This window comes from Taudactylus pleione, unplaced genomic scaffold (assembly GCF_031769625.1).
Source record: "Taudactylus pleione unplaced genomic scaffold, aTauple2 ptg000996l, whole genome shotgun sequence".
In the NCBI taxonomy this organism is placed as follows: domain Eukaryota; kingdom Metazoa; phylum Chordata; class Amphibia; order Anura; family Myobatrachidae; genus Taudactylus; species Taudactylus pleione.
Window position 1 is genome coordinate 772,081 of NW_028285397.1, and position 26,451 is coordinate 798,531.

The 26,451-nt window shown below is 43.7% G+C and overlaps 1 protein-coding gene across 1 annotated transcript in view; it reads left to right on the forward strand.

Annotated features, from left to right (window-relative positions):
* LOC148454388 (uncharacterized) overlaps positions 1-21,659 on the forward strand; it is a gene marked incomplete at its 3' end in the record, with an annotated part of 187,325 nt that extends 165,666 nt beyond the window's left edge. Inside the window, exons 7-9 of the mRNA XM_088460942.1 lie at positions 17,817-18,392; positions 21,102-21,146; positions 21,540-21,659. Of these exons, the coding sequence (XP_088317068.1) occupies positions 17,817-18,392; positions 21,102-21,146; positions 21,540-21,659 (741 nt within the window). The remainder of the gene's footprint in view (positions 1-17,816; positions 18,393-21,101; positions 21,147-21,539) is intronic.
* Positions 21,660-26,451: the final 4,792 nt, after the last annotated feature.

Below are 26,451 nucleotides of genomic sequence, written 5' to 3' on the forward strand. Positions count from 1 at the left end.
TGCCTATTCTGACCAGTGTCACCTATGTAGTGCTATTCTGACCGGTGTCACCTATGTAGTGCCTATTCTGACCGGTGTAACCTATGTAGTGCCTATTCTGACCGGTGTCACCTATGTAGTGCTATTCTGACCGGTGTCACCTATGTAGTGCTATTCTGACCAATGTCACCTATGTAGTGCCTATTCTGACCAGTGTCACCTATGTAGTGCCTATTCTGACCAGTGTCACCTACGTAGTACCTATTCTGACCAGTGTCACCTATGTAGTGCCTATTCTGACCAGTGTCACCTATGTAGTGCTATTCTGACCAGTGTCACCTATGTAGTGCTTTTCTGACCAGTGTCACCTATGTAGTGCCTATTCGGACCAGTGTAACCTATGTAGTGCCTATTCGGACCAGTGTAACCTATGTAGTATCTATTCTGACCAGTATCACCTATGTAGTGTCTATTCTGACCAGTGTCACCTATGTAGTGCTATTCTGACCAGTGTCACCTATGTAGTGCTATTCTGACCAGTGTCACCTATGTAGTACCTATTCTGACCAGTGTAACCTATGTAGTACATATTGTGACCAGTGTAACCTATGTAGTACCTATTCTGACCAGTGTCACCTATGTAGTGCCTATTCTGACCAGTGTCACCTATGTAGTGCCTATTCTGACCGGTGTCACCTATGTAGTGCTATTCTGACCGGTGTAACCTATGTAGTGCCTATTCTGACCGGTGTAACCTATGTAGTGCCTATTCTGACCAGTGTATCCTATGTAGTACCTATTCTGACCAGTGTAACCTATGTAGTGCCTATTCTGACCAGTGTAACCTATGTAGTGCCTATTCTGACCAGTGTCACCTATGTAGTGGTATTCTGACCAGTGTAACCTATGTAGTACCTATTCTGACCAGTGTCACCTATGTAGTGCTATTCTGACCAGTGTCACCTATGTAGTGCCTATTCTGACCAGTGTCACCTATGTAGTGGTATTCTGACCAGTGTAACCTATGTAGTGCCTATTCTGACCAGTGTCACCTATGTAGTGCCTATTCTGACCAGTGTCACCTATGTAGTGTTATTCTGGCCAGTGTCACCTATGTAGTGCCTATTCTGACCAGTGTCACCTATGTAGTGCCTATTCTGACCAGTATCACCTATGTAGTGCCTATTCTGACCAGTGTAACCTATGTAGTGCTATTCTGAACAGTGTAACCTATGTAGTGCTATTCTGACCAGTGTAACCTATGTAGTGCCTATTCTGAACAGTGTAACCTATGTAGTGCCTATTCTGACCAGTGTCACCTATGTTGTGCCTATTCTGACCAGTGTCACCTATGTAGTGTTATTCTGACCAGTGTAACCTATGTAGTGCCTATTCTGACCAGTGTCACCTATGTAGTGCCTATTCTGACCAGTATCACCTATGTAGTGCCTATTCTGACCAGTGTAACCTATGTAGTGCCTATTCTGACCAGTGTAACCTATGTAGTGCTATTCTGACCAGTGTCACCTATGTAGTGCCTATTCTGACCAGTGTCACCTATGTAGTGCCTATTCTGACCAGTGTCACCTATGTAGTGCCTATTCTGACCTGCGTCACCTATGTAGTGCCTATTCTGACCAGCGTCACCTATGTAGTGCCTATTCTGACCAGTGTCACCTATGTAGTGCCTATTCTGACCAGTGTCACCTATGTAGTGCCTATTCTGACCAGTGTAACCTATGTAGTGCCTATTCTGACCAGTGTCACCTATGTAGTGCCTATTCTGACCAGTGTCACCTATGTAGTGCCTATTCTGACCAGTGTAACCTATGTAGTGCCTATTCTGACCAGTGTAACCTATGTAGTGCCTATTCTGACCAGTATCACCTATGTAGTGCCTATTCTGACAAGTGTCACCTATGTAGTGCCTATTCTGACCAGTGTCACCTATGTAGTGCCTATTCTGACCAGTGTCACCTATGTAGTGCCTATTCTGACCAGTGTCACCTATGTAGTGCCTATTCTGACCAGTGTCACCTATGTAGTGCCTATTCTGACCAGTGTCACCTATGTAGTGCCTATTCTGACCAGTGTCACCTATGTAGTGCCTATTCTGACCAGTGTCACCTATGTAGTGCCTATTCTGACCGGTGTCACCTATGTAGTGCCTATTCTGACCGGTGTAACCTATGTAGTGCCTATTCTGACCGGTGTCACCTATGTAGTGCCTATTCTGACCGGTGTCACCTATGTAGTGCCTATTCTGACCGGTGTCACCTATGTAGTGCTATTCTGACCAGTGTCACCTATGTAGTGCTATTCTGACCAGTGTCACCTCTGTAGTGCCTATTCTGACCAGTGTCACCTATGTAGTACCTATTCTGACCAGTGTCACCTATGTAGTGCCTATTCTGACCAGTGTCACCTATGTAGTGCTATTCTGACCAGTGTCACCTATGTAGTGCTATTCTGACCAGTGTCACCTATGTAGTGCTATTCTGACCAGTGTAACCTATGTAGTACCTATTCTGACCAGTGTAATCTATGTAGTGCCTATTCTGACCAGTGTCACCTATGTAGTGCCTATTCTGACCAGTGTCACCTATGTAGTGCCTATTCTGACCGGTGTCACCTATGTAGTGCCTATTCTGACCGTTGTCACCTATGTAGTGCCTATTCTGACCGGTGTCACCTATGTAGTGCTATTCTGACCGGTGTCACCTATGTAGTACCTATTCTGACCAGTGTAATCTATGTAGTGCCTATTCTGACCAGTGTCACCTATGTAGTGCCTATTCTGACCAGTGTAACCTATGTAGTGCCTATTCTGACCAGTGTAACCTATGTAGTGCCTATTCTGACCAGTGTACCTATGTAGTGCTATTCTGACCAGTGTAATCTATGTAGTGCCTATTCTGACCAGTGTACCTATGTAGTGCCTATTCTGACCAGTGTAATCTATGTAGTGCCTATTCTGACCAGCGTCATCTATGTAGTGCCTATTCTGACCAGCGTCACCTATGTAGTGCCTATTCTGACCAGTGTCACCTATGTAGTGCCTATTCTGACCAGTGTAACCTATGTAGTGCCTATTCTGACCAGTGTCACCTATGTAGTGCTATTCTGACCAGTGTCACCTATGTAGTGCCTATTCTGACCGGTGTCACCTATGTAGTGCCTATTCTGACCGGTGTCACCTATGTAGTGCTATTCTGACCGGTGTCACCTATGTAGTGCTATTCTGACCAATGTCACCTATGTAGTGCCTATTCTGACCAGTGTCACCTATGTAGTGCCTATTCTGACCAGTGTCACCTACGTAGTACCTATTCTGACCAGTGTCACCTATGTAGTGCCTATTCTGACCAGTGTCACCTATGTAGTGCTATTCTGACCAGTGTCACCTATGTAGTGCTTTTCTGACCAGTGTCACCTATGTAGTGCCTATTCGGACCAGTGTAACCTATGTAGTGCCTATTCGGACCAGTGTAACCTATGTAGTATCTATTCTGACCAGTATCACCTATGTAGTGCCTATTCTGACCAGTGTCACCTATGTAGTGCTATTCTGACCAGTGTCACCTATGTAGTGCTATTCTGACCAGTGTCACCTATGTAGTACCTATTCTGACCAGTGTAACCTATGTAGTACATATTGTGACCAGTGTAACCTATGTAGTACCTATTCTGACCAGTGTCACCTATGTAGTGCCTATTCTGACCAGTGTCACCTATGTAGTGCCTATTCTGACCGGTGTCACCTATGTAGTGCTATTCTGACCGGTGTAACCTATGTAGTGCCTATTCTGACCAGTGTAACCTATGTAGTGCCTATTCTGACCAGTGTATCCTATGTAGTACCTATTCTGACCAGTGTAACCTATGTAGTGCCTATTCTGACCAGTGTAACCTATGTAGTGCCTATTCTGACCAGTGTCACCTATGTAGTGGTATTCTGACCAGTGTAACCTATGTAGTACCTATTCTGACCAGTGTCACCTATGTAGTGCTATTCTGACCAGTGTCACCTATGTAGTGCCTATTCTGACCAGTGTCACCTATGTAGTGGTATTCTGACCAGTGTAACCTATGTAGTGCCTATTCTGACCAGTGTCACCTATGTAGTGCCTATTCTGACCAGTGTCACCTATGTAGTGTTATTCTGGCCAGTGTCACCTATGTAGTGCCTATTCTGACCAGTGTCACCTATGTAGTGCCTATTCTGACCAGTATCACCTATGTAGTGCCTATTCTGACCAGTGTAACCTATGTAGTGCTATTCTGAACAGTGTAACCTATGTAGTGCTATTCTGACCAGTGTAACCTATGTAGTGCCTATTCTGACCAGTGTCACCTATGTAGTGCCTATTCTGACCAGTGTCACCTATGTTGTGCCTATTCTGACCAGTGTCACCTATGTAGTGTTATTCTGACCAGTGTAACCTATGTAGTGCCTATTCTGACCAGTGTCACCTATGTAGTGCCTATTCTGACCAGTATCACCTATGTAGTGCCTATTCTGACCAGTGTAACCTATGTAGTGCCTATTCTGACCAGTGTAACCTATGTAGTGCTATTCTGACCAGTGTAACCTATGTAGTGCCTATTCTGACCAGTGTCACCTATGTAGTGCCTATTCTGACCAGTGTCACTTATGTAGTGCCTATTCTGACCAGTGTCAGCTATGTAGTGCCTATTCTGACCAGTGTAACCTATGTAGTGCTTATTCTGACCAGTGTCACCTATGTAGTGCCTATTCTGACCAGTGTAACCTATGTAGTGCCTATTCTGACCAGTGTAACGTATGTAGTGCCTATTCTGACCAGTGTCACCTATGTAGTGCCTATTCTGACCAGTGTAACCTATGTAGTGCCTATTCTGACCAGTGTAACCTATGTAGTGCTATTCTGACCAGTGTAACCTATGTAGTGCCTATTCTGACCAGTGTAACCTATGTAGTGCCTATTCTGACCAGTGTAAGCTATGTAGTGCCTATTCTGACCAGTATCACCTATGTAGTGCCTATTCTGACCAGTGTCACCTATGTAGTGCCTATTCTGACCAGTGTCACCTATGTAGTGCCTATTCTGTCCAGTGTAACCTATGTAGTGCCTATTCTGACCAGTGTCACCTATGTAGTGCCTATTCTGTCCAGTGTAACCTATGTAGTGCCTATTCTGACCAGTGTAACCTATGCAGTGCCTATTCTGACCAGTGTAACCTATGCAGTGCCTATTCTGACCAGTGTAACCTATGCAGTGCCTATTCTGACCAGTGTAACCTATGTAGTGCCTATTCTGTCCAGTGTAACCTATGTAGTGCCTATTCTGACCAGTGTAACCTATGTAGTGCCTATTCTGACCAGTGTAACCTATGCAGTGCCTATTCTGACCAGTGTAACCTATGCAGTGCCTATTCTGACCAGTGTCACCTATGTAGCCTATGTAGTGCCTATTCTGACCAGTGTAACCTATGTATTGCCTATTCTGACCAGTATCACCTATGTAGTGCCTATTCTGTCCAGTGTAACCTATGTAGTGCCTATTCTGACCAGTGTAACCTATGTAGTGCCTATTCTGACCTGTGTAACCTATGTAGTGCCTATTCTGACCAGTGTAACCTATGTAGTGCCTATTCTGACCAGTGTAACCTATGTAGTGCCTATTCTGACCAGTGTAACGTATGTAGTGCCTATTCTGACCAGTGTCACCTATGTAGTGCCTATTCTGACCAGTGTAACCTATGTAGTGCCTATTCTGACCAGTGTAACCTATGTAGTGCCTATTCTGACCAGTGTAACCTATGTAGTGTGCCTAATAGCTGCCTCACTTGGGGCCTGATTCAGCCCTGCTCGCTAGCGTTATGCACTCGCAAGCGGGGTGATGGTGGGGCACTGCGCATGTGCATGCCGGAGCCGGCTCCGGCGTGCGCATGCGCGAGCCCTGGAGCGAGTGAGAACTTTACTCGCTCCGGCGCTCGCATCCAAACAGGGTGGCTGTTGATGTTGATCGACAGCTCACCCGTTTGGTAGGTGGGGAGGGGGGGGTGTCCCATTGGAACGCCTGCCATTTGAGGGTGGCCTCAGTAGTGAGCTTCCAGCTCTATTTGAGCAGGAAGCTCACTGAGGCTTGCGGCAGACGAGACCCTACCACAAGGGTCTCGTCGCAAGCGCGATGGTCCCGACCATCACTTGGCCGCTTGCTAGAGCTGTGGGTGGTCACCCACAGCTTAGCGAGCGGCCAGGAGGCCGGCTTTTTAAAAAAAAGCGCTGGCCCTGATTCAGAGCGAGCGCTCGCTTTTTGGCTCTGAATCAGGGCCTTGGTGCCTATGTCGGTAGGATGATTAATCCTTGGAACTGATGACCCAAAATGGCTGCTTCATCTCTTTATTATGTTCATGGTGTCTGTATGGTGTCTGTATGTACATTAAGACTGGATACATTGGGGCTGGATACATTGGGGCTGGATACATTGTGGCTGGATACATTAAGACTGGATACATTGGGACTGGTTACATTGTGGCTGGATACATTAAGACTGGATACATTGCGACTGGATACATTGTGGCTGGATACATTAAGACTGGATACATTGGGACTGGTTACATTGGGACTGGATACATTAAGACTGGATACATTGTGACTGGTTACATTGTGACTGGATACATTAAGACTGGATACATTAGGACTGGATACATTGGGACTGGTTACATTGGGACTGGATACATTAAGACTGGATACTTTGGGACTGGATACATTAAGACTGGATACATTGTGACTGGTTACATTGTGACTGGATACATTAAGACTGGATACATTAGGACTGGATACACTGGGACTGGTTACATTGGGACTGGATACATTGGGACTGGATACAATGTGACTGGAATGGATACATTAAGACTGGATACATTGGGACTGGATACATTGAGACTGGATACATTAGGACTGGAATGGATACATTGGGACTGGATACATTAGGACTGGAATGGATACATTAAGACTGGATACATTTTGACTGGATACATTAAGACTGGATACATTAGGACTGGATACACTGGGACTGGTTACATTAAGACTGGATACATTAGGACTGGATACATTGGGACTGGATACATTGTGGCTGGATACATTGCGACTGGATAAATTGCCATTTAAAGGTTCTGTTAAACAATATTAGTCACCTGTAGTACTTGGTATATTCCTATTATTATAACTCAGTACCTCCCAGTTCTTCTTGTATCACTTGATCTATGTCTAGAACGTTACTTTGTGGGACCTTTTCTTGTCCATAGCTTATGTTCCAATCTGATAGTGCCCAGAGTCCTTGTTGCCATACCCTCCTCCCTCCCATTTTTGCTCCCTAGGGGTATATTTACTAAAGTGAGAATTTTTAGAAGTGGAGATGTTGCCCATAGCAACCAATCAGATTCTAGCTATTATCTTCTAGAAGGTGCTAGATAAATGTTAAGTAGAATCTGATCCCTATTTACAAATAACACAAAAAAACAGCAGTTTTCTTGTCATGTGCTCTTTTAACAGGCAGCATGGTTGGCGTAATGGTTAGCATTGCTGCCTCACAGCACCGAGGTCTTGATCAAGGCCCAAACTGCGGAGTTTGTATGTTCTCCCTGTGTTTGTACGGGTTTCCTCCCACAATCCAAAAACATACTGGTAGGATAATCAAAACAGTAACCCTAGTCTGTACATATGATGCGTTTCATAAAGGAAAAAGAAGAGACAGACTGATAATTATTACATAAAAATAATAATATATCATTCATACTTACTGAGAGCTATACATGAAAAATCGGGACAAACAAGCCCCACCCCAACCGCCCCAAACTGATCACTTTTGGCAAAGTTCCGCCCACTTACAGATCGGCTTTCAAAATCGTGTGACATCATATTACAAAAGCCGACTGCAGAGTCTGCGCAGTATCTCCTCTGCGCCCTGATTGACATCCTGCGGCCATTTAGGGGTGGAGCGGGGCAGTATCCAAGAAAACGAGGGGGGGTGCTAAAGCCACTGGCTGCGTCCTTGTCCGCAACCACACTGCATGAAAACACCGGCCATCCTCACTGACCCGACGGCTACAAGAGTAATGAGACGCTGCAGCTTCGGACTGCGGATCACAGGAGCCGGCAGGCAGCGTCTATTTATACAAGCCATTTCCTTCTGCCTTAGCATATTATACAATGTCGCGTTGGTTATATCTCTGAATCACTCCCAAAGTACCAACCAATCAGCTCCTAACTGTCATGTTTCCAACACAACCTGTAAAGTGACAGCGGGCGATTGGTTGGTGCTTTGGGGGAGATGTACTAAGCCTTTTGAGAGAGATAAAGTACCAACCAATCAGTTCCTGTCACTTTACAGACTGTTGGGTCTAAGCCTTGTACTAAGCCTTGAAGAGAGATAAAGTGGATGGAGATAAAGTACCAACCAGTCAGCTCCTAACTTTCATTTTTGAAACACAGCCTGTACAGTGACATTTTAGGATTGGTTGGTACTTTATCTCGATCGACTTTATAAGGAAAATGTATTAAACCTTAGAGAGAGATAAACTACCAACCAATCATCATCTGACTGTCATGTTACAGGCTGTGTTTGAAAAATGACAGGAGTTGTTTGGTTGGTACTTTATCTCTCCACAAGGCTTAGTACATAGACCCCACAGCCTATAAAGTGAGTTAGGAGCTGATTGGTTGGTACTTTGTCTCATCCGCAAGGCTTAGTACATAGACCCCACAGCCTGTAAAGTGAGTTAGGAGCTGATTGGTTGGTACTTTATCTCTCCGCAAGGCTTAATACATAGACCCCACAGCCTGTAAAGTAAGTTAGGAGCTGATTGGTTGGTTCTTTATCTCTCTGCAAGGCTTAGTACATAGACCCCTGTGTTTGGAAAATGACAGAAGTTGATTGATTGGTTACTTTACCTCTCTCCAAGGTTTGATACACCTCCCCATATGTACCTTGCTTGGTGCTGCGGACCCCTTGTGGCGCCATATAAAGGAGAATAATAATAATTAGAGATGAACGAGACTCCAGTAGATTATTATGTGAACGTATTTAAAAAATAAATAAATTGTGGAATGCAGAGTGTGGGAATTTTGGACCGCAAAGCTGACACTCTAACCCAACGACTATGAGGAGATGATTGCTATAAATCTTCTGCAACAACCACAGGCCATGATCAGGTCTATTTCATTTTCTTCTTCTGACAGGAAAGGAGGAGGAGGGGGGGGGGTGGGGAGGGGGGGTTGCTATAAATTCGTGAACCTGGTTAGGGGTCTCTTTGAAGTTTTGTTGTGATGAAAGATAGTAAAATGTCAGAATGGGTAGATGAGAATAGCCGGAGGCTGGGAAAGGTCTGATCTCTGTAACTCGCTCTCTTCCATGGCTCCCAGATTCGCACCCCTGTGTCATCTCTGCTGTACAAAAAAAAGTTTTATATTTTTATTATTTTATTTTTGTGTGACATCAGCTGCACCTGCCGGCAAGCTAAGAGGTTTCACTGTCCTTACGCCCAGCAGGGGGGATACACAACTTCAAATGCTCTCTTCTTTATAGGGTATCTGTGAGGGGCAGGAGGGCAATAAACAGTAGTTTGCTTAGTGAGCCCGGCCACACCTGCTTTTTGGGATGTGTTCAGGATTCTAGGAAACAAATGATAAAAGCTAAACCAGCAAGGACTCCTAGAGCCTCTATGTTCCCCGGATGCTGTCCAGCCTTCTCAGGGCAATGGTCGGAGCTCCTGTCCATGGTTTCATCAACCTCCTCCTGGTCCTAAATAGCTTGGACCTGTTTTCCTCAGACGAGGTAAGAGGCTTGCCTTTGTTAGCTAATAATCCGTTATTGCCAGGTAAAGCGTTGCTAGAACAAAAAAACAACAACTTTATATTGAATTGATGCAGGTTTTGACTTCCCAGCCATTGTGGAACTACAAGTTCCAGCAGTAATGGTCTGGGAAGGTGTATGAGGATATGGTCTCACAATAGCTGGAGAGGCGCAGCTAGTCTGCCTGTGATCTGGAGATATTCAGGATCCCCGGATTGTTGCCCAGAGGATGCTCTTTATATTTCTGTCTGATAATGGCCTGTCCGATAATGGTCTGTCCGATAATGGCCTGGCCGATAATGGTCTGTCCGATAATGACCTGGCCGATAATGGTCTGTCTGATAATGGCCTGTCCGATAATGGCCTGTCTGATAATGGCCTGTCCGATAATGGCCTGTCTGATAATGGCCTGTCCGATAATGGCCTGGACGATAATGGTCTGTCCGATAATGGCCTGTCTGATAATGGCCTGGCTGATAATGGCCTGGTCGATAATGGTCTGTCCGATAAAGGCCTGGGCGCATGCTGTATAATTGCTCTTCCTATGTTGGGTTGTGTTCTATAACTATCATGATAACCTATATGTATATGTGCAGAAATCATGACACATATTTTTGGTGCTTAACTGTAGGGGGTGGGGGGAGGATTATGATCAACTGAAATTTTGGAATCAGAATTTCGTGGTCACTCAGATGACATTTAAGACAACTCCGCTTGTTTGCTCCACAATACCGTAGCCCCCCCTCATGTGTAATTTAGTGATATATACTCACATTGAGTGACATGCTGGTGAGATTTTTATGCTGCTGAGATTTCCATAGTTTTCTATGTTTGGTGAATTTTTGTTGACTGGTGAGATTTCTATACTGGTGAGTTTTCTGTACTGGTGAGATTTCTATGATGGTGAGTCTTCTATACTGGTGAGTTTTCTATGTATGGTTAGATTTCTATGATGGTGCGTCTTCTATACTGCTGAGTTTTCTATGATAGTGAGTCTTCTATACTGGTGAGTTTTCTATGCTGGTGATGTCTATGTATGGTGAGTCTTCTATGTATGGTGAGTTTTCTATACTGGTGAGTTTTCTATGCTGGTGTGATTTCTATGATGGTGAGTCTTCTATACTGGTGAGTTTTCTATGTATGGTGAGATTTCTATGATGGTGCGTCTTCTATACTGGTGAGTTTTCTATGATGGTGATGTCTATGTATGGTGAGTTTTCTATGTATGGTGAGATTTCTATGCTGGTGAGTTTTCTATGCTGGTGAGATTTCTATGATGGTGTGTCTTCTATACTGGTGAGTTTTCTATGCTGGTGATGTCTATGCTGGTGAGTCTTCTATACTGGTGAGATTTCTATACTGGTGAGTTTTCTATACTGGTGAGATTTCTATGCATGGTGAGATTTCTATGCTGGTGAGTTTTCTATACTGGTGAGATTTCTATGCATGGTGAGATTTCTATACTGGTGAGTTTTCTATACTGGTGAGTTTTCTATGCTGGTGATATTTCTATGATGGTGAGTCTTCTATACTGGTGAGTTTTCTATGTATGGTGAGATTTCTATGATGGTGAGTCTTCTATACTGGTGAGATTTCTATACTGGTGAGATTTCTATGTATGGTGAGATTTCTATGATGGTGAGTCTTCTATGCTGGTGAGATTTCTATGTATGGTGAGATTTCTATGATGGTGAGTCTTCTATACTGGTGAGATTTCTATGTATGGTGAGATTTCTATGATGATGAGTCTTCTATACTGGTGAGATTTCTATCTATGGTGAGATTTCTATGATGGTGAGTCTTCTATGCTGGTGAGATTTCTATGTATGGTGAGATTTATATGATGGTGAGTCTCCTATATTGGTGAGAATTCTATACTGGTGAGATTTCTATGTATGGTGAGATTTCTATGATGGTGAGTCTTCTATGCTGGTGAGATTTCTATGTATGGTGAGATTTCTATGATGGTGAGTCTTCTATACTGGTGAGATTTCTATGCATCGTGAGATCTCTATGATGGTGAGATTTCTATACTGGTGAGATTTCTATGCATGGTGAGATTTCTATGATGATGAGTCTTCTATACTGGTGAGTTTTCTATACTGGTGAGATTTCTATGATGGTGCGTCTTCTATACTGGTGAGTTTTCTATGCTGGTGATATTTCTATGATGGTGAGAGTTCTATGATGGTGAGTCTTCTACACTGGTGAGTTTTCTATGCTGGTGAGATTTCTATGTATGGTGAGATTTCTATGCTGGTGAGTTTTCTATACTGGTGAGAGTTCTATGCTGGTGAGTCTTCTATACTGGTGAGTTTTCTATGCTGGTGAGATTTGTATGTATGGTGAGATTTCTATGCATGGTGAGATTTCTATAGATTGTAAGCTTGCGAGCAGGGCCTTCCTACCTATATATTTGTTTGTTATTACCCAGTTTTGTTCTGTTAATGTTCCAGTTGTAAAGTGCAACGGAATATGCTGCGCTATATAAAAAACTGTTAATAAATAAATAAATAAATTTCTATGATGGTGCGTCTTCTATACTGGTGAGTTTTCTATGCTGGTGAGATTTCTATGATGGTGAGTCTTCTATACTGGTGAGTTTTCTATGCTGGTGAGATTTCTATGATGGTGCGTCATCTATACTGGTGAGTTTTCTATGCTGGTGAGATTTCTATGATGGTGCGTCATCTATACTGGTGAGTTTTCTATGCTGGTGAGATTTCTATGATGGTGAGTCTTCTATACTGGTGAGTTTTCTATGCTGGTGAGATTTCTATGATGGTTTCGTCTTCTATACTGGTGAGTTTTTTATGCTGGTGATGTCTATGGTAGTGAGTTTTCCAAGCTGGTGTGTTTTCTATACTGGTGAATTGGCTATACTGGTGAATTTTTTGTGCTGGTGAGATTTCTATGATGGTGAGTCTTCTATACTGGTGAGATTTCTATGCTGGTGATTTCTGTGCTGGTGAGTTTTCTATGCTGGTGAGTTTTCTATGATGGTGAGTTTTCTATGTCTGGTGAGTTTTCTATGCTGGTGAGTTTTCTATGATGGTGAGTTTTCTATGATGGTGAGTCTTCTATACTGGTGAGTTTTCTATGCTGGTGATGTCTATGTATGGTGAGTTTTCTATGTATGGTGAGTTTTCTATACTGGTGAGTTTTCTATGTCTGGTGAGATTTCTATGATGGTGCGTCTTCTATACTGGTGAGTTTTCTATGTATGGTGAGATTTCTATGATGGTGCGTCTTCTATACTGGTGAGTTTTCTATGATGGTGATGTCTATGTACGGTGAGTTTTCTATGTATGGTGAGATTTCAATGCTGGTGAGTTTTCTATGCTGGTGAGATTTCTATGATGGTGAGTCTTCTATACTGGTGAGTTTTCTATGCTGGTGATGTCTATGCTGGTGAGTCTTCTATACTGGTGAGATTTCTATACTGGTGAGTTTTCTATACTGGTGAGATTTCTATGCATGGTGAGATTTCTATACTGGTGAGTTTTCTATACTGGTGAGATTTCTATGCATGGTGAGATTTCTATACTGGTGAGTTTTCTATACTGGTGAGTTTTCTATGTATGGTGATATTTCTATGATGGTGAGTCTTCTATACTGGTGAGTTTTCTATGCTGGTGATATTTCTATGATGGTGAGTCTTCTATACTGGTGAGTCTTCTATACTGGTGAGATTTCTATGCATGGTGAGATTTCTATGCTGGTGAGTTTTCTATACTGGTGAGATTTCTATGCATGGTGAGATTTCTATACTGGTGAGTTTTCTATACTGGTGAGTTTTCTATGTATGGTGAGATTTCTATGATGGTGAGTCTTCTATACTGGTGAGTTTTCTATGCTGGTGATATTTCTATGATGGTGCGTCATCTATACTGGTGAGTTTTCTATGCTGGTGAGTTTTCTATGTATGGTGAGATTTCTATGATGTTGAGTCTTCTATACTGGTGAGATTTCGATGTATGGTGAGATTTCTATGTATGGTGAGATTTCTATGATGGTGAGTCTTCTATACTGGTGAGATTTCTATGTATGGTGAGATTTCTATGATGGTGAGTCTTCTATGCTGGTGAGATTTCTATGTATGGTGAGATTTATATGATGGTGAGTCTCCTATATTGGTGAGAATTCTATACTGGTGAGATTTCTATGTATGGTGAGATTTCTATGATGGTGAGTCTTCTATACTGGTGAGATTTCTATGCATCGTGAGATTTCTATGATGGTGAGATTTCTATACTGGTGAGATTTCTATGCATGGTGAGATTTCTATGATGATGAGTCTTCTATACTGGTGAGTTTTCTATACTGGTGAGATTTCTATGATGGTGCGTCTTCTATACTGGTGAGTTTTCTATGCTGGTGATATTTCTATGATGGTGAGAGTTCTATGATGGTGAGTCTTCTATACTGGTGAGTTTTCAGTGCTGGTGAGATTTCTATGTATGGTGAGATTTCTATGCATGGTGAGATTTCTATAGATTGTAAGCTTGCGAGCAGGGCCTTCCTACCTATATATCTGTTTGTTATTACCCAGTTTTGTTCTGTTAATGTTCCAATTGTAAAGTGCAACGGAATATGCTGCGCTATATAAAAAACTGTTAATAAATAAATAAATAAATTTCTATGACGGTGCGTCTTCTATACTGGTGAGTTTTCTATGCTGGTGAGATTTCTATGATGGTGAGTCTTCTATACTGGTGAGTTTTCTATGCTGGTGAGATTTCTATGATGGTTTCGTCTTCTATACTGGTGAGTTTTTTATGCTGGTGATGTCTATGGTAGTGAGTTTTCCAAGCTGGTGTGTTTTCTATACTGGTGAATTGGCTATACTGGTGAATTTTCTGTGCTGGTGAGATTTCTATGATGGTGAGTCTTCTATACTGGTGAGATTTCTATGCTGGTGATTTCTGTGCTGGTGAGTTTTCTATGCTGGTGAGTTTTCTATGATGGTGAGTTTTCTATGTCTGGTGAGTTTTCTATGCTGGTGAGTTTTCTATGATGGTGAGATTTCTATGCTGGTGATTTCTGTGCTGGTGAGTTTTCTATGTCTGGTGCGTTTTCTATGCTGGTGAGTTTTCTGTGATGGTGAGTTTTCTATGTCTGGGGAGTTTTCGATGCTGGTGAGTTTTCGATGTCTGGTGAGTTTTCTATGTCTGGTGAGTTTTCTATGTCTGGTGCGTTTTCTATGCTGGTGAGTTTTCTATGTCTGGTGCGTTTTCTATGCTGGTGAGTTTTCTATGTCTGGTGAGTTTTCTATGCTGGTGAGTTTTCAGGGATGGTGAGTTTTCTATGATGGTGAGTTTTCTATGATGGTGAGTTTTCTATGTCTGGTGAGATTTCTATGTCTGGTGAGTTTTCGATGCTGGTGAGTTTTCTATGTCTGGTGAGTTTTCGATGTCTGGTGAGTTTTCTATGTCTGGTGAGTTTTCGATGCTGGTGAGTTTTCGATGTCTGGTGAGTTTTCTTTGCTGGTGAGTTTTCTATGCTGGTGAGTTTTCTATGTCTGCTGAGTTTTCTATGTCTGGTGAGTTTTCTATGTCTGGTGAGTTTTCTATGTCTGGTGAGTTTTCTATGCTGGTGAGTTTTCTATGTCTGGTGAGTTTTCTATGCTGGTGAGTTTTCAGGGATGGTGAATTTTCTATGCTGGTGAGTTTTCTATGCTGGTGAGTTTTCTATGCTGGTGAGTTTTCTATGATGGTGAGTTTTCGATGTCTGGTGAGTTGTAATATGCTGTGACTTATATATATGCTGTCACTTGTGCTTCAGCAGCTGTAATGTCACACGTTGCCCAGCGCTGGTGTACACACTTATACAAACTTTCCAGATGTGATGTGAGCCCAGTGTGAGGGATGGTAGTGATTAGGTTACACAGGCGGCTTCCTGTGATGAGTACCAGGTATTTCCAAGCTGGTGTGTTTTCTATACTGGTGAATTGGCTATACTGGTGAATTTTCTGTGCTGGTGAGATTTCTATGATGGTGAGTCTTCTATACTGGTGAGATTTCTATGCTGGTGATTTCTGTGCTGGTGAGTTTTCTATGCTGGTGAGTTTTCTATGATGGTGAGTTTTCTATGTCTGGTGAGTTTTCTATGTCTGGTGAGTTTTCTATGCTGGTGAGTTTTCTATGATGGTGAGATTTCTATGCTGGTGATTTCTGTGCTGGTGAGTTTTCTATGTCTGGTGCGTTTTCTATGCTGGTGAGTTTTCTGTGATGGTGAGTTTTCTATGTCTGGGGAGTTTTCGATGCTGGTGAGTTTTCGATGTCTGGTGAGTTTTCTATGTCTGGTGAGTTTTCTATGTCTGGTGCGTTTTCTATGCTGGTGAGTTTTCTATGTCTGGTGAGTTTTCTATGCTGGGGAGTTTTCAGGGATGGTGAGTTTTCTATGATGGTGAGTTTTCTATGATGGTGAGTTTTCTATGTCTGGTGAGATTTCTATGTCTGGTGAGTTTTCGATGCTGGTGAGTTTTCTATGTCTGGTGAGTTTTCGATGTCTGGTGAGTTTTCTATGTCTGGTGAGTTTTCGATGCTGGTGAGTTTTCGATGTCTGGTGAGTTTTCTTTGCTGGTGAGTTTTCTATGCTGGTGAGTTTTCTATGTCTGCTGAGTTTTCTATGTCTGGTGAGTTTTCTATGTCTGGTGAGTTTTCTATGTCTGGTGAGTTTTCTATGCTGGTGAGTTTTCTATGTCTGGTGAGTTTTCTATGCTGGTGAGTTTTCAGGGATGGTGAATTTTCTATGCTGGTGAGTTTTCTATGCTGGTGAGTTTTCTATGCTGGTGAGTTTTCTATGATGGTGAGTTTTCGATGTCTGGTGAGTTGTAATATGCTGTGACTTATATATATGCTGTCACTTGTGCTTCAGCAGCTGTAATGTCACACGTTGCCCAGCGCTGGTGTACACACTTATACAAACTTTCCAGATGTGATGTGAGCCCAGTGTGAGGGATGGTAGTGATTAGGTTACACAGGCGGCTTCCTGTGATGAGTACCAGGTATGCCGGCTGTTTCCGCCTAGGGCAGAGATGTTGCACAGAGCACAGGGAGAGTCGCCCAGGATCACAGGGGCCTGGACTGTGGGTGACAACGATCCTGAGACCAGCTGCCTGGTGATATCTGTGTTTCAGCCCACGATCTGGGCAATTAGAGGGTGAAGGAGGGAACCTGTAACACTGAATAGCGTGCAGCGGTGCAAGGACACGTTGCTGATCGACTGGTTAATCTAATTATGCCACATGCACCTGTATGTACTACAACTCCCATCGTATTGTGTCACCTGAACTGATAGATTGTTTTTTATTTATATTTTAAAATTTATGTCATGATGGCAGCATTTCATGGCGCAGAAGTTCATATCTTCTGATGGGATGGGCTGTGCAAACTTGTGCGAACTTGTATTGCGCCCATATGCGAAAAAGGAGGTTTTGTGTTTTGGGGCAAGATATTTAAATGTAATAGAAAGAGTAGAGAGGACGCATTACAGGCAGAATTTCTTAGTTAGCAGGCGGCTGTCAGGATGTTCCGGCAATTATGAGTCTTATACTTTCAAAAGGCCTCTTACACCAGCCATGGGCGTGGCACATTTAGGGCCTGATTGTGAGACGCAGGGGCCCGTGTGTGCGTCTTTTGCTGGTTGCACGCTTGCTAGTATCGCAACAAGTCCTTTCCTGGTGTACAGCCGTGCGTCCTACTGTGCAAGGGCTGAGACGCCCGCTCTGAGCTCAGTGGTGCCTGGTGTGTCTGTAGATCAGGACATGGTATTCTGGGCACTGTGAGGTTATAGTAATGTCAGTGTTCCTGAGGTTACACATGTCATATTCCGCTGGAGACAGTTGGGCCTTATTGGTGGTGCATCGCTTGTGTTGGAGTTTCCTAACTTACACCAAGTTGATGATATGAAATGTACTTTATTCCATGTACAGTTTCATGCAGAATTACGCAATGCTGTATAATAATATATGTTACGTGGCATCTTTTTCTGTAGGGCCTCCCGTCAAACACATCGCAGATGGAGCTGGGGGTACACGGACTGGTTACTGAGCAGATGGTGGACCCCGTTTCCCACAAATACCTGAGCGAGTTGGACTTATCGGCTCTAAAAGAAGAAGGCTTCATTCCCGCCTCAGGCCAGAGCTCGGTTTTCCTCCCTGGAGCCACTGGGAAGGCCACGAGGAAAGACGAACAGCTGAAGAAAGCCGACCCGGTGGAGGAGAACATCACCGCGGACAAAAAGGAGAAGACTTCTGTTCTGACGGAGCATCTTCTGCCCACTGACAAATTCACCGGTGACATCCTAGACCTCACCAAAAATCTCACATACCCCAAGCTGAGCCCACTGCCGACACCTGCGAGAAATGCGTCCACCGGCCAACTGTCCAGTTCTACTGCACCGCCAGCGAGGAGAAAGGAGGCCACCACCATGCCGGCTATCACCTCTAGAGACGGCGACCCACTGGGGGGATCCGGGGAGGCTGGGGGTCTTCAGGTCGATAATTATCCTACAAGTGGAAAACTAAAGAAGACGCCTGTCCAGGGGTATCCGGGACCTCACGGTCCTCCTGTGAGTAACGCAGCGTCTCTCGCAGTATTCGCCAAAGGATATATTTTCTTCGTAAACGCCTGATACACTTGTGGATGATTATCATCATTACGGCAGCGCTGTTCGGAGGCACAAGACAAATATAATTACATTGTTTTTTTATTGCTGTGGGGATAACGGAGGACAGTGGCCAATGAGCATGTTGTGATAGGAGATTTATTCTGTGGATTAGGTCTAGCATTACTGGGAGAGTTTGGTGGCACAGTGATTAGCATTGCCGCCTCAGAGCACTGTGCTCCTGGGTTCTATGTAGGCTTTCACCAAGTGTCCCGGGTTTCTCCCCAAGATGGCTGCCTCACCCTCTGCAATAATGTGAAGTGGTTTGAGTCCTGTTGGAAGAAGGGTGCTATATATAATATATATATAATGATCTTATTTGTTATTACACCACTCTCCCAGCGCCCGCTCGCATGTTGCTATGTAGGGACACAGGCTCAGCCAGGAAAGGGAAAATCCACCTTTAATATCTGTTAGGTGATTGGCTAATGGCATAGGGCAGCTACTCCTGTAAATTATACCTATATTAGAAGTCACCATATATAAAGGCATAAGGGTCTATGGTGACTCCTAATATTGTTAACGATTTACAGCAGGGGGGGTGTTAGTCCTTATAATGCACAGGAGGTTTTACTCATGAAGTGAAGATATAAGAACGCAATGATCATGAGAAATTATATCATGACTTCCAATTTTACATATATCAGTATAACTGTTGTATTATAATATTATCATAGCCATCGTCAGCCTGGAGAGAAGTCATATTAAGCAAAAAAAACAAAAACAAACTTCTGTTAGAAGCACAGGGGAATGACGGCGGGCAGAAACACTTCTTTCTTTAGAGGGCACTGAGCCAGGCCTGCCCTGTTGGGAGTACCCTCGCTGCCAGCTCCTCAGGCAGGGCACCTTCCTTAGTAAGCCGCTCAGGCCTTTTATAACGATTTAAGGCAAGACCCCCCACCCTCCAACCTGTCTGTTCTGCTTGGTAGAAGGTATCCGGAGGAAGACAATACCCCCCGGCACTGATGGGTGCTGCAGTTTTGCCTGTGTGTGGCGTAACACTGACCTGAAGAAAGAGACGGGGTTGGCAGAAGCTTATTACAAGTCTAGTCACCCTCACAGGCAGTGCCAGGCTGCGGGTCCCCCCTGCATTGTTGTGTAGACCTGTACAGTCAGTAAACATATTATTTGTACTGTCCCAGCCCCACAAAGCGTAACCTTGGTGCCCTCACCCGGACTTCTTACCGCATCCCTTGGTTGGTTTCTCTCCCCGATCCTCTGTCCTGTCCCATCAAAGCTTCTTCCCTCTATAACTCCGCCCTTTACGTCCGCCCATGATTCTGTTGCTCTGGCGGTTACTCTCAATCTCCGACCGCTGTGACCCCAGCCCTGGCACTCTAGGCGACTGACCCGCAGCCTTTGAAGATGTTCCTGCGCTGCGAACTGTGGAACAGTAATGGAGAAAATCTTGTTCACTCTCAGACTTCCTTCATTTCATATTCATGCTCTTCTCTCTCCAAGCAGCCCTACTGGTAATGTGTAATCTATTCCGTCCTTCCTCTCTTTACCCCCATTCCTCAACCATGCTACCTCCCAATCTTGCCACTTCCACCTTCATCATATCTCCAGAATTCGACCCCCTACCATATTTCTTAACCATGCCCTTGTCATCTCCCACTTGGACTATTGCCTCCTCCTACTCACTGGTCTTATTCTCTCCTGACTCTCCCCTCTTACATCTATCCTCAGTGCTGCAGCTCATCTTCTCTTCCTATCATATCGGTCTGATTGGGCCACCTCCCCGCTCTTCCACACTCCTCCTCGCTCTCTGCGCTCTTCTCTTCCACGCGCCTTGCTTCCTCACTGATCCTGCCGATCCCACATCCAAGATTTCTCCCGTGCTGGAGACATCTGCTCATTAAAGCCTACCAGCTCTCCCTACATTCCTAACTCACACGTTCTGTCCTCCCTTCTCACCAGTTATACCATGACTGACTCTACTAGGCTGTAAGCCTCCATGAGCAGGGCACTCCGCCCTCCTCACTAGCCCTGTGACCAGTACCCTCCGACTCACAGTCACCACTGACGATTCTTTATGCCCGCCCTTCCCCGGGCACTGGGTCAGTGAGTGATAGTGTTTGTACCTGTCACTCACTTTGTTGGCTAAATATATCACTGTTTGATTTTCCTTTGTACTTTTATATATTTTGAAATTTGAATTGATTTTCACTGTAATTGATCCCGCTGTGGACACTTGGTGGCTCCATGAAAAATCAAGATAACAATATAATAATAATAATAATAATAATAATAATAATAATAATAATAATAATAATAATAATAAACAAAGATATAATTGTAAATAATTAAGATTGAAATAAAATGTTAGGATTCCCAGGGCAGGAATGTGAATGAACGCACATTGTCTGACTGTACGGTGCTGCGTTGTGTGTTTGCACTGTATAAATACGGGATTCTACACATTACAGTATCATTACATTATATACATTACATTATATACACAAATGTGCTGCAGTTATGTGACGAGACAGTGTGACCCCTAGTGGTAAGTAATGAGAATGCCACCAGTATTGTAATAGTTTCTGGAACAAACATATACTGTATACTGTATGTGTGTTATTAGTATTGTAACATATGTACTGAACATTGTAGGGCTGTCGTGGTCGTCCTGGATTTGCTGGTCCTAAAGGAGATAAGGTATGCATGTTAAAATCTGTATGCTAACCATAAGCCATGCTGGGACTTGTAGTGAAGAGCGAATGTAATGCCACAGGTTGCATACCTCTGGTATATATGTACGGAAGCGTCTATTATCCGTGTTTTATGTTCTGATGGAAACTCCTGTAAATCCAGTTTAGTTAACATATGTCAGTTATTAGAAAAGTTAAACAACAAATATAGAAGTAATTTTTGGTTGAAGTTTTTATTTATTTCAGTATTAACGCCTGCACCTTACATAGTGACGTAATGTAATTATCCACAGTATTATAGCTGTTGTAAAGTTAGATTGTAAAGCACCGCAGATAAGAAATAATTATGTTAAATGAGTAATTATACTATCTGGGTTATTGAAACCTGTTTATCTTTCAGGGGGATCCAGGTGTAATGGGGCGTATGGGAATGACTGGGAACCCTGGGCCCCGTGGCCCCCCAGGATTGCCCACCATAATGGTGTGGAGGAACTCTCAGGAGGACTGGGCAGCATTCTATGTAGGTCGATCTATGAACTGAATTATTAATATTTCCACTGCCAATAAGGTAGAATAATATGTGCACGAAACCATAAACATTTCTCTAATGTGCGTCCAATATAGGTGATCAGTCTTTGTATTGATCAATATACTGTGTTCCTGCTTCTAGAATAGATCATTATAACTCTGCATACACTGCCCTGTCTATAGGTCACACAGTGTATTCACCCACATACACTACACCGTCTATAGGTCACACAGTGTATTCACCCACATACCCTACACCGTCTATAGGTCACACAGTGTATTCACCCACATACACTACACCGTCTATAGGTCACACAGTATATTCACCCACATACACTACACCGTCTATAGGTCACACAGTGTATTCACCCACATACCCTACACCGTCTATAGGTCACACAGTGTATTCACCCACATACACTACACCATCTATAGGTCACACAGTGTATTCACCCACATACACTACACCGTCTATAGGTCACACAGTGTATTCACCCACATACACTACACCATCTATAGGTCACACAGTGTATTCACCCACATACACTACACCGTCTATAGGTCACACAGTGTATTCACCCACATACACTACACCGTCTATAGGTCACACAGTGTATTCACCCACATACACTACACCGTCTATAGGTCACACAGTGTATTCACCCACATACACTACACCGTCTATAGGTCACACAGTGTATTCACCCACATACACTACGCCGTCTATAGGTCACACAGTGTATTCACCCACATACACTACACCATGTATTCACCCACATACACTACACCGTCTATAGGTCACACAGTGTATTCACCCACATACACTACACCGTCTATAGGTCACACAGTGTATTCACCCACATACACTACACCGTCTATAGGTCACACAGTGTATTCACCCACATACACTACACCGTCTATAGGTCACACAGTGTATTCACCCTCATACACTACACCGTCTATAGGTCACACAGTGTATTCACCCACATACACTACACCATCTATAGGTCACACAGTGTATTCACCCACATACACTACACCGTCTATAGGTCACACAGTGTATTCACCCACATACACTACACCATCTATAGGTCACACAGTGTATTCACCCACATACACTACACCGTCTATAGGTCACACAGTGTATTCACCCACATACACTACACCATCTATAGGTCATACAGTGTATTCACCCACATACACTACACCGTCTATAGGTCACACAGTGTATTCACCCACATACACTACACCGTCTATAGGTCACACAGTGTATTCACCCACATACACTACACCGTCTATAGGTCACACAGTGTATTCACCCACATACACTACACCGTCTATAGGTCACACAGTGTATTCACCCACATACACTACACCGTCTATAGGTCACACAGTGTATTCACCCACATACACTACACCGTCTATAGGTCACACAGTGTATTCACCCACATACACTACGCCGTCTATAGGTCACACAGTGTATTCACCCACATACACTACACCGTGTATTCACCCACATACACTACACCGTCTATAGGTCACACAGTGTATTCACCCACATACACTACACCGTCTATAGGTCACACAGTGTATTCACCCACATACACTACACCGTCTATAGGTCACACAGTGTATTCACCCACATACACTACGCCGTCTATAGGTCACACAGTGTATTCACCCACATACACTACACCATGTATTCACCCACATACACTACACCGTCTATAGGTCACACAGTGTATTCACCCACATACACTACACCGTCTATAGGTCACACAGTGTATTCACCCACATACACTACACCGTCTATAGGTCACACAGTGTATTCACCCACATACACTACACCGTCTATAGGTCACACAGTGTATTCACCCTCATACACTACACCGTCTATAGGTCACACAGTGTATTCACCCACATACACTACACCGTCTATAGGTCACACAGTGTATTCACCCACATACACTACACCGTCTATAGGTCACACAGTGTAATCACCCACATACACTACACCGTCTATAGGTCACACAGTGTATTCACCAACATACACTACACAGTCTATAGGTCACACAGTGTATTCACCCACATACACTACACCATCTATAGGTCACACAGTGTATTCACCCACATACACTACACTGTGTATAGGTCACACAGTGTATTCACCCACATACACTACACCATCTATAGGTCACACAGTGTATTCACCCACATACACTACACCGTCTATATCCCACACAGTGTATTCACCCACATACACTACACTGTCTATAGGTCACACAGTGTATTCACCCACACACACTACAACATCTATAGGTCACACAGTGTATTCACCCACATACACTACACCGTCTATAGGTCACACAGTGTATTCACCCACATACACTACACCATCTGTAGATCACACAGTGTATTCACCCACATACACTACACCGTCTATAGGTCACACAATATATTCACCCACATACCCTACACCATCTATAGGTCACACAGTGTATTCACCCACATACACTACACCGTCTATAGGTCACACAGTGTATTCACCCACATACACTACGCCGTCTATAGGTCACACAGTGTATTCACCCACATACACTACACCGTGTATTCACCCACATACACTACACCGTCTATAGGTCACACAGTGTATTCACCCACATACACTACACCGTCTATAGGTCACACAGTGTATTCACCCACATACACTACACCGTCTATAGGTCACACAGTGTATTCACCCACATACACTACACCGTCTATAGGTCACACAGTGTATTCACCCACATACACTACGCCGTCTATAGGTCACACAGTGTATTCACCCACATACACTACACCATGTATTCACCCACATACACTACACCGTCTATAGGTCACACAGTGTATTCACCCACATACACTACACCGTCTATAGGTCACACAGTGTATTCACCCACATACACTACACCGTCTATAGGTCACACAGTGTATTCACCCACATACACTACACCGTCTATAGGTCACACAGTGTATTCACCCTCATACACTACACCGTCTATAGGTCACACAGTGTATTCACCCACATACACTACACCGTCTATAGGTCACACAGTGTATTCACCCACATACACTACACCGTCTATAGGTCACACAGTGTAATCACCCACATACACTACACCGTCTATAGGTCACACAGTGTATTCACCAACATACACTACACAGTCTATAGGTCACACAGTGTATTCACCCACATACACTACACCATCTATAGGTCACACAGTGTATTCACCCACATACACTACACTGTGTATAGGTCACACAGTGTATTCACCCACATACACTACACCATCTATAGGTCACACAGTGTATTCACCCACATACACTACACCGTCTATATCCCACACAGTGTATTCACCCACATACACTACACTGTCTATAGGTCACACAGTGTATTCACCCACACACACTACAACATCTATAGGTCACACAGTGTATTCACCCACATACACTACACCGTCTATAGGTCACACAGTGTATTCACCCACATACACTACACCATCTGTAGATCACACAGTGTATTCACCCACATACACTACACCGTCTATAGGTCACACAATATATTCACCCACATACCCTACACCATCTATAGGTCACACAGTGTATTCACCCACATACACTACACCGTCTATAGGTCACACAGTGTATTCACCCACATACACTACACCGTCTATAGGTCACACAGTGTATTCACCCACATACACTACACCGTCTATAGGTCACACAGTGTATTCACCCTCATACACTACACCGTCTATAGGTCACACAGTGTATTCACCCTCATACACTACACCGTCTATAGGTCACACAGTGTATTCACCCACATACACTACACCGTCTATAGGTCACACAGTGTATTCACCCACATACACTACACCGTCTATAGGTCACACAGTGTATTCACCCACATACACTACACCGTCTATAGGTCACACAGTGTATTCACCCACATACACTACACCATCTATAGGTCACACAGTGTAATCACCCACATACACTACACCGTCTATAGGTCACACAGTGTATTCACCCACATACACTACACCATCTATAGGTCACACAGTGTATTCACCCACATACACTACACCGTCTATAGGTCACACAGTGTATTCACCCACATACACTACACCATCTATAGGTCACACAGTGTATTCACCAACATACACTACACCGTCTATAGGTCACACAGTGTATTCACCCACATACACTACACCGTCTATAGGTCACACAGTGTATTCACCCACATACACTACACCGTCTATAGGTCACACAGTGTATTCACCCACATACACTACGCCGTCTATAGGTCACACAGTGTATTCACCCACATACACTACACCATCTATAGGTCACACAGTGTATTCACCCACATACACTACACCATCTATAGGTCACACAGTGTATTCACCCACATACACTACACCGTCTATAGGTCACACAGTGTACTCACCCACATACACTACACCGTCTATAGGTCACACAGTGTATTCACCCACATACACTACACCGTCTATAGGTCACACAGTGTATTCACCCACATACACTACACCATCTATAGGTCACACAGTGTATTTACCCACATACACTACACCGTCTATAGGTCACACAGTGTATTCACCCACATACACTACACCGTCTATAGGTCACACAGTGTATTCACCCACATACACTACGCCGTCTATAGGTCACACAGTGTATTCACCCACATACACTACACCGTGTATTCACCCACATACACTACACCG